At 37.8% G+C, this 15,955-nt stretch overlaps 1 protein-coding gene across 1 annotated transcript; it reads left to right on the top strand.

The window, feature by feature from the left end:
• The first annotated feature begins 2,825 nt into the window (after positions 1-2,825).
• On the top strand, positions 2,826-13,205 carry LOC109416168 (cartilage-associated protein). Its single transcript, XM_019690142.3, has 7 exons — positions 2,826-3,510; positions 3,576-3,719; positions 4,031-4,211; positions 12,315-12,440; positions 12,503-12,645; positions 12,703-12,885; positions 13,000-13,205. Exons 1-7 carry the CDS (start codon positions 3,052-3,054, stop codon positions 13,072-13,074), a joined length of 1,311 nt encoding a protein of 436 aa, XP_019545687.3. The 5' UTR covers positions 2,826-3,051; the 3' UTR covers positions 13,075-13,205.
• Positions 13,206-15,955: the final 2,750 nt, after the last annotated feature.

Below are 15,955 nucleotides of genomic sequence, written 5' to 3' on the forward strand. Positions count from 1 at the left end.
TGGCTGGCATTCCTACACAAATTTGTTGTAAATCATCTTAGAGGATTTCTGTTTAGCGAAATATTTGCCAATTGGAACTAATTTTGTACATGATTTTTAATATTTTATGTATTCTAATTGTCTCAACACTGAACGAAAACCCCCGCCGTACGAAGAATAATTCTTCATTCAATGCGATACAGATCCGCAGAATCGGATTTTTGAATGATTTCACAGCAGAATGTTTTACTGCCTACAACTAAATTGTAATCATGCTGATTTAAAACCCGAAAATCATTCCATCACCAAACGAAAATCCCCGCAGCCAAACGAATGAACCATCATTCAGCCATGTGATCAATCGCTGATCCCTGAAACTGAATGACAATCTTGATCGAATGATTTTCAAAGCAATAATGATAGAATTTTGTTTATCTTTGGTACGATATGAGATTAGAAACAAGCTGAATATATTTCATGTCATCCCCATTCCGATTATCATTCTATTTTTGATTTACCTTTCATTTAGCTGTTGGTGCGCTATTTACATTCGCAAAAAATGGTGCCGATTGGAGTAGGTATTTCTTTTACTTTGCAGGGAAAAAAGAATCGCTCAGGAAATATTAAGTGTTTAACCAGCCAAATAATATGAAGAGTACATATTATGTACTCTTAGGCCACAAGAATAAATCGCCTGATGTTTATTCTACGATGTTTCGGTAAGTTCCCCTGGATTGTTTTTTTATTGTAATAATGATAATTGTTTTATTCTTTTCAGAGAATCTCAGTGCGAAGCCGTTTTAAGGACAAACGCCTTGAAATCCCGGTTCAACACTGCATCAAAACTTCAGAAGCACAAATCTCATGAAGCAAGCTTCAAACAACAATGCATTTTATTATTCTGTTCTTGCTCACTTGTAATAAGCTTAAAATAAGAAGCTCAGGTGCGCTGGTTTTGTTTACGAAGAGATTTGTGCCCTCAAAATCGTGAGTAGGTGCCAAAGTCGGCCATTGTGGCAGCCATATTGGGATTCTAACAAGTCTGTCCTTAAGCAGCATCGGTTTGTGCAGGAAGGAGGATTATGGCGTAAAAATGACAGCGGTGATGCGGCAATTTGATTTGTATTTATCGTAGTGAAATTATAGCATTTTATTATTGAACTTTAACCATTGCCGAGTTAAAAAATCGGGAGTTATTTGTAAAGAGGTGTCAAATACAAAGTTGATTTCTGAAACATATTTGCTGTATACATTTTTTTCATAAATTCTGGCAAAATCTAATATCACAGCCGTTCCAACTAATTTGAGTAAATATCACTTCATTTGATGTATCACTCAAATTAGTTGGAATGGATGTGATATTAGTTTTTGCCAGAATTTTTAAAAATGATTGAATCCAGAAGTGAAAAACTCCCATATAAATAATATTTGATTTCGTAATTATTTTCATTCATTTCGCGTCCGCTGTATTGAACGAGTTTTGAATGACCATCATCCATACCTAGATTTGTTTTGATTTTGAATTGTATGAGTATAATTCTAACTTTGAATGATTTTCATAGCATCTGTTTTGATTCTGTCAAATCGGCAGTTGAATGAGAGCCTTCTTCAAATCATCTGATATTAGATATGGGGCTCGGATGAGGCAATTTTCATTTAATTTTCGGCGGAGATTTTTGTTCAGTGAAGGCTTGACGACGAACTTATGCATTTATTTTGACCAATTATGAGCTCCCGTGTATCACTTTCGCTAACCCTACATTATACTATGTGGCAACTCTTTAAGCGACTCTTGGAACTGTGCCTAGTGCTCGAAGAGTTATTAGTCCACTAATGCGGGCGCTATTTCGTGGGTAACGAGTCGTATGACACAATTACAGCGACATTTGGACGTTTTAGAAACATAGGTATTGGACGTCCTATGAGACAACTTGAATAAATGCAAACTTTAGGGAATACTGATTTTGAAAGTATTACACTATTTTCATAATTCATCGCAAATGAAAGAATGAGAAATTGAGGTTTGCAAAGATCAGGAATAGGCCGCGGATGCATGATTTAGATGCCAAATTCCGATAATACCTTTCTTGAATCCAGAAGTTCGTACGTGATTTTTTTGCTCTTGATCTTCAAAAACTTGATCTTGAAAGTTCAACAGATTTGCATGATGATATTTTCAAACTTTCCCTGAATCTGGAGCTTTTAATACGATCTTATAGAAATCGTTCTATCAGTGCAATACCATGTAAGGGGAATGACCAACTTACTTAAAATGTGGAAAAAAGTTGACATATGCAACATGCCTACTGTGATTAAGGTGAATATATAACGAAGCCACACTTCAAATTTCCAAAAGCACAAATCTGAAGAATCGAGGGTTGGTTTGCGATGAAAAGTTGATCGATTGGTCACCACCAGCGGGTCACCAAGCGATCAACTTTTCAGCGCAATCCGTCTTTTGGTTCCTCAGATTTGTGCTCTTGAAAATTCGAGGTGTGGCTTCGTTATATATTCACCTTAAATCAAAATGTAGTAAACTCAGACGAGCCATATGTATTGACTCAATACTTTTCAATTGTTCGTTCATCACAGTAATTAACGATTGAAGAAACGTCATCGTTGACGTTAATTTAACGCAACCCGATGACGTTAACGTTAATTTTCATTAAAATCAACGCAACGCCGTTGACGTTGATTTCCGCGAAAGTTAATGTTAACGGCGTTAATCGTTGATTAACGTTTAACAACCCTGGATTGCACCAAAAATCTGTTTCAGTCAATGTGTCGTCAATTTAATTATAAAATTTTTCAGCAAACCATAAAAGTGTGACTTAAGCAAAGCGCGTGCTACATCCAATATTATCACTAATACATGCAAATGAGCACGATGATCAAGTTGGTTGTAAATAAACGCTGCTCGATCACTCACTGATTAAAACGAACGGTATGAAGACGGAAACATCTGGTTTCTTATGTTCAAATGCTTCACAGTTCTGACCGGTCCAGCAAGGAAGTAACTTTCGATTTCGATGCGTGCGGCTGGCAAATTTTAGCATCATTTAGTTGTTTAAAATGTGGATTAAGTGTAGTATTACGGTCGCAGTTTTACTTAAAATAGTATGTTCGACAGAAGAAGAGGATGAACTTGGTAGCAGTGATCCAGCCAATTCATTCACCGATCTCTATGAACGAGGAGTTCAAAGCTACTTGTCGAACGAGTTTGATGATTGCGTATATTTTCTGGAATTCGCTCTTGACAAGTACAGGCATTACTATGAAACTACGGCTAATTGTAGAATTGAATGCGATTATGAGAGCAGAAATATTAAAAACAAAGGTGATTTTCTACATCAAAACGATGTGGAGAACTTAAGCTTTTATGAATTGATACTTAAACGAACTCTGTGCCTTACGAAATGTCGAAAAAGAAACGCAAACTACCTGCCATTTGAAGGTGATTTCGATAACTATTATATGGATATATTTAAAAATAGGGAAGCATACTCTTATCTCCACGTATGCTACACAAAAGTGAGTATATATATATCATCGTCACTTTATGCTTCAATCTCAACAACTTGGAATGATCTTTTCAGACGAACCAAATGACATTAGCGGCATCCGCTGCACTGACCTACATGGTTAAGCATCCCGGTGACGAGATGATGAAGAAGAATTTCGAGCTTGCTATCGAGAAACCGGGTGTCGATAAGGAGGCAATTGTGGATTTAGAAGAGAAGGTATTATTGTGAACTGATTTGTATTGCTGTTGATTTTTATTCAAAACAATCTATGAATAAATAAAAACATTAAGCATTTTAAGCTGCCGTGTCTTCGGCAAAGTTGTCATTACAAGAAATTTTATGTGCAAGTTGAAAACATGAAAATATTTAAATGTTAATTTAAACAATAGCCCAAAAATTGATCCAAAAAGTTTATTGAAAAAATATCTTTAGCAAAATAAAACATATAAATTAAATTAACATCAAAAACTTCATGAGTTTCAAATAGTAGAGTAGGTAATTGACGATGCCGTTTTTTATCGTTTTAGAAATTCGTTAAGCTGTTCGTCGCTGGTATATTGGCAATCAACGACAAAGAATGGGAAAATGTCATATCGTTTTTGGAGAGCTCGGTAATCCAATTCATCTACGATGAAAATCAGTGCCGGGCGTACTGCGAAGGAGAATTCGATCACGGATTCATACCAGACTTTGTGTCTGCCATCGGAAGTAAGTAATTTTAAACAGTGAAATGAAATCCAACAGGATAACAACGCGGTCACTACAATATTTTTTTATTCATAAAACATTGATTCTCTTTTCTCAATGTCGTCTCAACACATCAAATCTGCTCTGCTTAGTATTCATTTTACTTTCACAATTACCAACCGAGGCCAGCAGTTGCGAGGGTACTATGTGCCCAACGAAATCAAGCAAATTTCCATTACGAAAAATTCCTGCACTGACGGGAATCGAGAGCCAGAGATGCGAATATTATATTACAAAAAGTTACATTTACTAGATACTATCTCAGTTCGGAGGCAAATTATAAAAATTGGAGTATAAAGGGCATTTACCTTGAAGTTTCATCTAAAAGTTTGCCGATTAGCGGATTTTAATGGTTTTACCACTAACGTTACCACGTCTTTGACACGCGTATATAAAAAAAATTGAGTGACAGTAGAGACATTAGGGGCCCATTTTCATTTGATCAACACATTTTGGGGCCATTATAACAAACAAAAGAGATGTAGACAACAATGCCTGTCACTGGGCTGAACGTTACACACAAGCAGTGAAGGCCTCTCTCCATGTGATGAATGGAAATTACATTCACGACCTGGAGAGTTTCGTTTGCGGTCTTCCGTTGACATAATTATTATCGCTACACCACGGTAAAGTTTGACAAAACTATTATGAAAAAGTCTTCCACACATTGTATGTTGATGTATAAAAGATGGTACGGTCAACATTTGGTCACAACATTTTTTTCATAACTTTAGACTGCGTACACCAAAACAGTTTATTTTTGGACCAGTGATGGTACTTTATATGTAGCTTATACCGTAAAATTTTCATCAAAATCCATTAAGTATTGGTTGATATATTAGATAAAACTAACGACCTGCCTTTTTTAAATTTTGTACAAAGCGCTCCATAGTAAATTTTTGGCATTTTAAGGACAGTAAAGTACAATTTTGATTACAGAACTACCAATACTGCTCCGATTCTTTTAATTTTTTTACAGTATAATACTATTATAAAATACTATTATAAAAATCTGTTCATAGTAAAATTTTGAGCCATTTTGTAAGAATACTTTCAAAGTTGTAGCAGTTTGAATCAGGGACATGCAATTTCGAAAGGAAAACATGACGCACGAAAGCTGCTGCAAATCGTTTCCCATGCGACGGGACTGCTGTGAAGCTTCATAACTCACACTGCAACACGCTCGTTCATTATTGCTACTGAAACAAGTGTGCTTGAAAATTGAAGTGAAACACTTTGGATTTTCGTTTCAATTGTGCTGCCGTGAATCGCATATCTTTCCCATTTGCATAGGAACTCCAGCAAAGATGGGATTGATATGCGATTCACGGCAGTGTGGGTCATTGAAAAATTTCAATGTGCTAAAAGCACTATTTTAAACAATTTTTCAAATAGTGGTGCTCGCCAATAGAATGCTCATTATGTTTTATGAAAAAGGAACACAAGTTTGACCGCTTAAATCCAATTAACCGGCGCCCGTAACCATTGAGAAACTAACGCGCAAGAGTGAGGCACTACTGTTCTGCCGAGTGAAGCACAAGCAACGCCACCCCGAAGAGAGACTACCGAGTGCTACGATGAATGAGAACGTTTTCTGAATTGAAAAGAAAGACAGATAAAGTGACTCATTCAAATGTTGCATGAAAGTGTATCATTGACGAAATTAACCCTAAAAGGGATACCTGGGGTCCATTGGACCCCAGGCGCCTTTCAGAGCTCGTCTTTGATAAAACACACTCAGCGAGGTGACGAAACTGAGGCCATGAAGGTATCCCTTTTAGGGTTAAACGCCCCTGGTTTGGATATGAAAAAAAAACTGACCAGGTGTCACTTAAGAAAATATAATTGAACGAAATTTTTACACAACATTTTGACATGCATACTTTACAAACAGAAAAATTTTCTTCGAAATCGGTCAACTTTTTCAGGTTATATAAATAAAACAGTAAAAATGTGTTCTTATTTTTGAATCCTTTTTGTACAAAACTTTAAAATTGCAGATCTCAGGATTCAACAATATCTCCGAAAATACTAAACCGATTTTGATGAAAATTTTATGGTATAAGCTACAAACAATGTACCATTACTGGTCCAAAATCAGCTATTTTAATGTACGCAGTCTCAAGTTATAAAAAAATGTATGACCAAAATTTGACCGTACCACCCTTTAGTTACTCGTTTCAGGTTAATAAATGTAAATTCTGGCAAGTAAAAAAGGTCATCCCAGCAGCATCGTATTAAGTAATTTTATCGAAAAACTATATACATAGTTAACTTGTAAATATATTTGAATAATAAAATTACAAGAATCGCACAACTTTTCTGAAAATTGAACAACTGCGAAGACCGTGTAAGTCTGAAACTGGATTTAAATTAATCTCAAGGAATGTCATCATCTTCATAAAAAATACTCACCCTCTGGCAATCTGCTTTTAATTGCATGCAACAAAATATAAAAAAAAAAAACATATGAGCACAGCTCTAGTCTAACGCAACTATTAGTTTCGAAGGAACAATCTCACTACGTTTCTTGAAGACAACGTGATTCGATCCGTCGGAAGACAAAAGTAACGGAGATTTCTGTGCATTGGTTACCACATTCCTATATATAACCCAAGCACAAGGAAGGATTCTTTTACCTCACGGCACTGTTTTACTGATTATTTCAGATTACTAAGAAGACACGGCTTTTACCCATCACTAAAAAAAACTTGTGAGTTGCATAAGTCGAAATTTTCCAAATTTAGTAAAAGGTAGCGCAACAGAAAAAAAAACAAATCACGACATGAGCAAATTTTAATTAAAAACATGAGCACGGCTATGAATAAAAAAAAACTGAAAAAAACATAGATAAATCTAAGAGTATCATCTCTTGCATTTTCTACGAAGTTGTAAAGCATAGAGTGCGGGCACCGGTTTTGGCCAGTCTAAGAGAAATCATTTTTATAAAAATAACCAATAATCCAATGGAAACAACCAATGCGTCAAATGAAAGGTTTATGCCTATACCTTATAAGAAAAATGCAAAAATCAAGTTAATACTTGATTTTTGTATTAAACGTGGCACTGGCCAAAATAGAAGCATTGCCGCAGTTTTGGCCATATTCTCAACTTTGGTTTCTATTTTGGCCAATCACGTGTATTTCTTATGGGAGTGGCCAAATTAGAAGCACCCTGGCCAAAATAGACATATGGGAGCTGATTTTTAAAGGAAAATTATTTTTTTTCTTCTAGTTTTTAATCAAAATGTATGGTTTTCACAACTTTCATCATCATATTACATTAGAATCTACTAATAGAAATTAAATTTATGCCGATATATATCGAAACAGGCTAAATGCCGCACTATGGCCAAAACTCCGGGCTGGCCAAAACTGAAGCTTCTACCCTACAAGAATACGCAATTTTTCTGAATTTACTATCTTTGAAATTATTGAAAAGTTTTAAGAAATTGAACAATTTCTATACAGCTCCCAGTCCCATCTGTAAAAAGTAGGAATTGACAATACGGCATTTGAAGTATAAAAACTAGTTTCCTATGTGAAACATAAGAAAATCGCCAACACTTTCAAAGTTCGCTTTAAATCCCATTACCTAATTATGAAAAAAATCCTACATATGTTTCGCATCCTACATCCTACATGTTTATTTTATAGTCCTATCGCATCATTGCGTTGGGAACAGCATGCTGATGTAGTGCACAATTTAGGTCAAAATGATCGTATATAATGCAAAAGAAGGGTTCAGGTATATACTGCCCCTCTTCACATGTCAGTACCATGTTGTTTTTTAAAGCCCCTACCTTTTGAACTATAACTCCAACTATTTTCAAAAAAAAATGTATTCACTTCATGCGTATCCTTTCCATGGCATATTGAGCTGTAAAATGAGTTGGAAAAAATATCAAATTTGTTTTTAAATGACCTTGTCAGTGACAAAAATATGATTAACATTAGAAACGACATATGTGATGTGAGCGGAAGCAGCAGACCCGTCTCTTCCGGGAGAAAAAGCGCCGCCTGGAAGAAGCGGAGTGCGAGCAAATGGAACTGCTGTGCCGTTCACAGGAAACACGCAAGTTCTACCAGAAGCTCAACGCATCCCGCAAAGGCTACGTGCCGCAAGCCGAAATATGCAGGGATAAGGAAGGGAGCCTCCTGACGGACAAACGTGAGGTGATCGAAAGGTGGAAGCAGCACTTCGACGAGCACCTGAATGGCGAAGAGAATGTAGGCACGGAGGACCAAGGCAGCGGAGGAAATGACTATGTTGGTGCAGCAGAGGACGGGAACGAACCAACCTCCACGCTGAGGGAAGTTAAGGATGCCATCCACCAGCTCAAAAACAACAAAGCGGCTGGTAAGGACGGTATCGCAGCAGAACTCATCAAGATGGGCCCGGAAAAGTTGGCCACCTGTCTGCACCAGTTAGTAGTCAAGATCTGGGAAACCGAACAGCTACCGGAGGAGTGGAAGGAAGAGATAATCTGTCCCATCCACAAGAAAGGCGACAAGTTAACTGCCGTGAATCGCATATCAGTCCCATCTTTGCTGGGTTTCCTATGCAAATGGGACAAATGTGCGATTCACGGCAGTTAATGTGTGAGAACTTTCGAGCGATCACCGTTTTGAATGCCGCCTACAAAGTGCTATCCCAGATCATCTTCCGTCGTCTTTCACCTAAAGTAAATGAGTTCGTGGGAAGTTACCAAGCCGGTTTCATCGACGGCCGGTCGACAACGGACCAGATCTTCACCGTACGGCAAATCCTCCAGAAATGCCGTGAATACCAGGTCCCAACGCATCACCTGTTCATCGACTTCAAAGCGGCATACGACAGTATCGACCGCACAGAGCTATGGAAAATTATGGACGAGAACAGCTTTCCCGGGAAGCTGACTAGAATGATAAGAGCAACGATGGACGGTGTGCAGAACAGTGTAAGGATTTCGGGTGAGCTATCCAGTTCATTTGAATCTCGACGGGGACTACGACAAGGTGATGGACTTTCCTGCCTCCTATTCAACATCGCCCTGGAAGGTGTTATGCGACGAGCCGGGCTCAACAGCCGGGGTACGATCTTCACGAAATCCAGCCAATTTGTCTGTTTTGCGGATGACATGGATATTATTGCTAGAACATTTGGAACGGTGGCAGAACAGTACACCCGCCTGAAACGTGAAGCAGCAAAGGTCGGACTGGTGGTGAATGCGGCTAAGACAAAGTACATGCTGGTAGGTGGGACTGAGCGAGACAGGACAAGCCTTGGCAGCAATGTTACGATAGACGGGGATACTTTCGAGGTGGTAGAAGAATTCGTCTACCTCGGTTCCTTGCTAACGGCTGACAATAACGTGAGCCGTGAAATACGAAGGCGCATCATCAGTGGAAGTCGTGCCTACTATGGGCTCCAGAAGAAACTGCGGTCAAAAAAGATTCACCCCCGCACCAAATGTATCATGTACAAGACGTTAATAAGACCGGTGGTTCTCTACGGACACGAGACATGGACGATGCTCGAGGAGGACCTGCAAGCACTCGGAGTTTTCGAGCGACGGGTGCTAAGGACGATCTTCGGCGGTGTGCAGGAGAACGGTGTGTGGCGGAGAAGGATGAACCACGAGCTCGCTGCACTTTACGGCGAACACAGTATCCAGAAAGTAGCCAAAGCTGGAAGGATACGGTGGGCAGGGCATGTTGCAAGAATGCCGGACAACAACCCTGCAAAGTTGGTGTTTGCTAACCATCCGGTTGGTACAAGAAGGCGTGGAGCGCAGAGAGCACGATGGGCGGACCAGGTGGAGCGTGATCTGGCGAGTGTTGGGCGTGACCGAGGATGGAGAGCTGCAGCTGCAAATCGAGTATTATGGCGGCAAATTGTTGATTCAGTATTATCATGAATTTGATGTGAACTAAATAAATGAATGTGATGTGACTCATCACATGCATTGCCCCTCAGGCACTAACATTTTGAAGAAGGGCAATGAAAAGGGGGACATGGGACTGACTTGCCAAGAAGGGCAGTATAGCACCTATAAAAAGTGGATGTTTTTCGATATAGAATATCTAAGGTGTACTTTTTTCTTACAAGCATCTGATCCCTTTGCTGTGTCAAGGAAACTGAACCATCTCTGCAAATATCACTAGTTTACAGCATTTTTGAACTCGGTAAGCTGATGATCGTTTTTGGTGTAGAATCATGCCCTGAGTTCGAAAACGCAAAGGAAAAAAAATACAGTAGAGCGGAAATTTTTTCGACTTTCCATACAAGGTTGATGATTTGAAATCGATTTTTGTTCTATTTTTAAGCAAAGTCGCTCACTTCACACATCTCATTCTCCGTAGTCAATGCTCCGATTGAGCTGATTTTTTTACTGTAACTTTATGACATATAACATGTCAAATAAACGTTGAGAAATAAATTTTAAATTGTTTTTGTCATTTATTTAAAAAAAAATACATTTCTTCATATATTTTTGGAGAATATGCTAAAATTTAAGAAGATCGTCCCCAAAACTCGCCAAACTCTTGTATTTCAGCAATCTGACGCAAAACCTGCATTCAGATGACCGAATGGTATTATATTCAGCTCTTAATTTATGGAAGCAGTTGGTTGAACAAAACGCAAGATATATGAATTTTATTAAATTCCATATTTCAAAAAGTTATAAAACTCGATATTGAGCTAAAACTCAAAAACTGCTCTATTTTAATTTTTTTGATGCACGGTTTCAAAATCAGCGCTAAATAATGCTTCAAAAATTTTGGTCGTTGACAGAAGTTCACGACTTTCGTTTTATTTTGTAAACTGGTGTATTTTTACCAGTTTTTTTTTCATATTAACATCAAACTCTACAAGCGTATCCTTAAACTTTATTAACCCTTCAGGACGCGCGCTGTTGTAAAAAATACAACACCACCAAAAAACCTCGCTCGTCGTATACAACGCGAGCGAGGTGCAGTTTCAGCTGCTTGATGGCGCGCGTCCTGAAAGGTTAATTATGCTTAAATGGTCCCTATAGCTCAGTGGTTTTCAACCAGGGGGGAATTCCCCCCTAGGGGGGAATTTCGTCATCCTAGGGGGGGGGGGAATTTTCCACTCTAGAATATTCTACCGTTAGCCTATTTTTCTGACTTTTTCCAAAAATTGGTCAAGCTCATTTTGAAATTTCATCATCAAGTAGCAAAGTATCAACACTTCATTTGTGGATTCTTTCAAAGCATTCGAAGTGAACTGCAAAATTTGACGAGAAAATTTATATCTAACAATTTTACAATGCTTGAAAGCTGTTATCACTCATTGACAAAATTACATTCTCGAGAAGCATAAGGCATGTAATTCGTCAACACTTTTAAGAATATTTGCAAACTAGGACTTTCAAAGATTCTTCAGATAAAGACGAATGAAGTGTGCTTTGTGAACGTCAGCTCCGAGGATAAAATTACTAGCTGGGATTGTTCAGGTGCAAGATTCGCATTGATTTTCAAAACAGCAAACTCACCGATAAGCAGGTGGCCAAAATAACTTTATTTTCAAATAAAATTTCATCATCCTAGTGCATACATCAATGTATTGGAATTGTTCGATGAAGGGGGGAATGAGATTTGGGGAAACCCTAAAGGGGTGCATGGACTGAAAAAGGTTGAAAACCACTGCTATAGCTTATGTCAAAAGATGCGTTTTATATTGGGTATTGGTTCCCTTATTAAGCATGTGGCTCCCATTTTTATCCTACGACAAATGATTGAAGCGCTGTTTGTTTTGTTTCTTATTTTTGTATTTTTTCGTTACAAGCGAGCACGCACGAAAACAAAAAGAATGGCATCAATCGGCGCCGTTATCGCTTGTTTTCGAATAAAATGAAATTTGGAAACGTGAGATTACTTATGGCACTCACACCCTACAAAATTCATCGATGAAATCGTTAAATTATTAAAAATCGCACGCAATCGGCAAAACTTTGTATAGCTAACACATTTTCAATATGTTGATTTTTTAATATTCTCACCCATTATTATTCGATTCATATAGATATGTTACAAAGGTTATTTTCCATATTTATAGATCACTTTACAAATGTATTATACTGTAAAAGAAACTGTACTCGAGAGATGGGTATGGTGCGAGGAAAGTATTACTATAATCTTTTTGCCGGGCATTACCAATATCTTCAGATGGCTTATTATGAAGGTTAGTGTATAAAATAATAACGACTTCGATAGAGTGAAAACAATGAGTATGTTTTATTGTAGCTGGCAAATTTGAGGAATCGTATCGATCTGGGATAAGTTTTCTGCTGTTCAACAAAGACGATGTGGATATGTTGAATAACTTGAAAATGATCGAGAAGGAATCCAAAGGAAGAATGAATGAAAATTTCTTCAAAGTTCGTCGGGTACGGATATGATGATTTATTTGAGAGTAATTATATACGAAAGCATGAACTTTCTAGGAGGCAAACGAATACTACAACAGGAATGTATACGAAGACAAATTGGCTTCATTTATCAAAACCGAATTCGGAAAGCTTTCTGTATCGGAAGAAGGTGTCACAGACGAATTACCCGTTGATGAACAACTCGATGAAATTTTGACGGAAACTGATGCTGATGGTGCTGATGATGAGAAAAGTGAGGTAAGTACTATAAGTAAGCTAGTTCACTATGAGAGATTTCTATATAATGTTGTCATAGTGAAGTAGGTATACTCTTGGAGTTTAATGAATGACAACTAATACTTATATTTTTAGATAAATCAGAGAACAATCGAAGAAGACATGATTTACCAAACTCCAAGTGCTGGGTATCAACGTGAAGAGCTTTAAGTGCCGTTTTAAATGCCAAAGTTAAATATAATTGTATGTAGGATAATGTCAATGAATGTTCTCACCTGATGGTTTATACTCGTTCGAATTGTGTTCGGCACTGATAAATAAAACATAGCAAGTAAATGAGACATTCCGTTTTAGATTTATTTCTCTTTATAATATCTCACAAACGAACAAAGGCCAAAAGATTCTAGCCCACTCAGATTTATGTTCGTATTATACAATATGCGTATGTAATTTGTTCAATATAACAAAGGTAAAAACTGCTACTTTGTAGTTATTCTGCAAACAATCGTTCTAACGAATTTGGGTTTGAATTTCAATCGTTTCTCGTAAGTAGGAGTCTCTCCCTTCACCTTCTTCGCTAATGTTTCTTCTAAATGTTCTGTCTACTTTAATTCATTGAATATATTTACAAATTCCTGTCATTTGTAATTATTTTATTGATTCTTCAATTTGTTTTCATTGGTTGACACAACCAAAAATCACAGCTAATCTCTAGTTATATATACTTTTTTATCGATTTGTAGATACCTACCGTCTCTATCGACTGATCACCAATGTTTACTAAACAACATTGAACAGAGCCCAAAGGCAGTTTGGTCAAGAAAACCTAGTCCAACTAATGAAGAATTCACGCTCGACGTTTTCGTTTTCCTAGTTGTATTTTACAAGTCTATAGAATGAGTATATCGTATTCACATTGTTTTCATTTTGATAGTTCTTTTCTGTTCTAATTTAAAAAAAATCAAGATAACACATTTGATCGCAGTAAATTTTGATTTTCATCCCTTCTAGAAACAAATTTATCGGTAAAAATTACTTATATAATTTTGTTTATTTGGGGCCATACCTAGATGGTTGAAATCTTAAAATGTCACGTGTTGTTTACTGTTCTGCAGTAAATGAGTAGTATTTTCAATTCAACGGACCAATTCACACTCAATAAGCAGTGATGTTTTATTTGAATACTGTAGATAACATACGCATAAAATTAAATCACGTATTAGAATTGTTGTTAATGTTCTGATCTATAACGCAACAGAACTTTTCAACAACTGAGAGCAAATTGTCCTCTTGTTGGTATTGAGGGATTTGCACAAAAGTGCACGCGGCCTATAACTTCCGAAAGGTACAGCCGCGGTTTTCACTCCCTGTTTACTTCATCCTTATGGGAAATAACATTGCGGCGTTTCCTACGGTGCGGCTGTTCCTTTCTAAAACGATAGACCGCGCGAACTTTTGTGCAAAGTCCCTTTTTGAAACATGTCAACGACCGCGCGGTGTTTACGTTTCAAGAAATCTGACAATACACTGTCCCTGTGCGGGATGAGTAACACGGCAGGATAAACCCAGGGGCGTTAGGCGACTGGAACAAATTAGTAATTACCATTAGAAGGAGATAACTGTAAATCAGAAAATAACAATTTTCGTTTGCCAAATTGAGAACAAGACGTTATGTTCTACACTCCTTTTTGAGACATCCGGAGGGATGCAGAGGTACTCGGTTTCCATAACAACGCTCATCGAGAGCTTTAGCTACGTGGTACACGGAAAGATCGATGTACACAGACCAAGGATTAACTTTCACGCAGCAATCAAAAAGACAAAAGATTTCATGCAAACTTGTGTGAAAATTCACGCAAATTTGTGTAACACCGGATCAGCACATTTTTTATGACTCACTTGAAGTGCAAATTTTCGGTAATACCAATCCGTGTGGTCAAATTATGAAATTCAAATAACTCAACGTACATATGTACAGATGGGTAAATTATTGGTCAAATTGGGAAAAAATCCACAGCTCAGGTGAGATTTGAACTCACGACCCTTATTCGCTAGACAAGTGCTTTACCAACTAAGCTACCGAGCCAATTAATGACCCGGCAACTTAGTTGTCATAAGGTTCAATTCTAATCTCATCGATCTATATCATCTCCCCCTAAACCGCAAATATAACCATCTCTGTTGTACATATGTACGAAGAGCGAAAGCGATTTGTTTATTGTTTGAAACTGTTTGCCTATCGTACAGGCAACGCTTCCTCAACCACTTGTAGAGGAAGAACAATGCTACCTGGAAGGCGATCAAACGCGTCGTTCGCATTCTATTTGATACGACGGGTAACTACGTAGAGGTAGATGCTCGAAAACGACTCACTTGAAGTGCAAATTTTCGGTAATACCAATCCGTGTGGTCAAATTATGAAATTCAAATAACTCAACGTACATATGTACAGATGGGTAAATTATTGGTCAAATTGGGAAAAAATCCACAGCTCAGGTGAGATTTGAACTCACGACCCTTATTCGCTAGACAAGTGCTTTACCAACTAAGCTACCGAGCCAATTAATGACCCGGCAACTTAGTTGTCATAAGGTTCAATTCTAATCTCATCGATCTATATCATCTCCCCCTAAACCGCAAATATAACCATCTCTGTTGTACATATGTACGAAGAGCGAAAGCGATTTGTTTATTGTTTGAAACTGTTTGCCTATCGTACAGGCAACGCTTCCTCAACCACTTGTAGAGGAAGAACAATGCTACCTGGAAGGCGATCAAACGCGTCGTTCGCATTCTATTTGATACGACGGGTAACTACGTAGAGGTAGATGCTCGAAAACGACTCACTTGAAGTGCAAATTTTCGGTAATACCAATCCGTGTGGTCAAATTATGAAATTCAAATAACTCAACGTACATATGTACAGATGGGTAAATTATTGGTCAAATTGGGAAAAAATCCACAGCTCAGGTGAGATTTGAACTCACGACCCTTATTCGCTAGACAAGTGCTTTACCAACTAAGCTACCGAGCCAATTAATGACCCGGCAACTTAGTTGTCATAAGGTAAACAAATCGCTTTCGCTCTTCG

The sequence above is a fragment of the Aedes albopictus genome, chromosome 3 (assembly GCF_035046485.1).
Source record: "Aedes albopictus strain Foshan chromosome 3, AalbF5, whole genome shotgun sequence".
Lineage (NCBI taxonomy): Eukaryota > Metazoa > Arthropoda > Insecta > Diptera > Culicidae > Aedes > Aedes albopictus.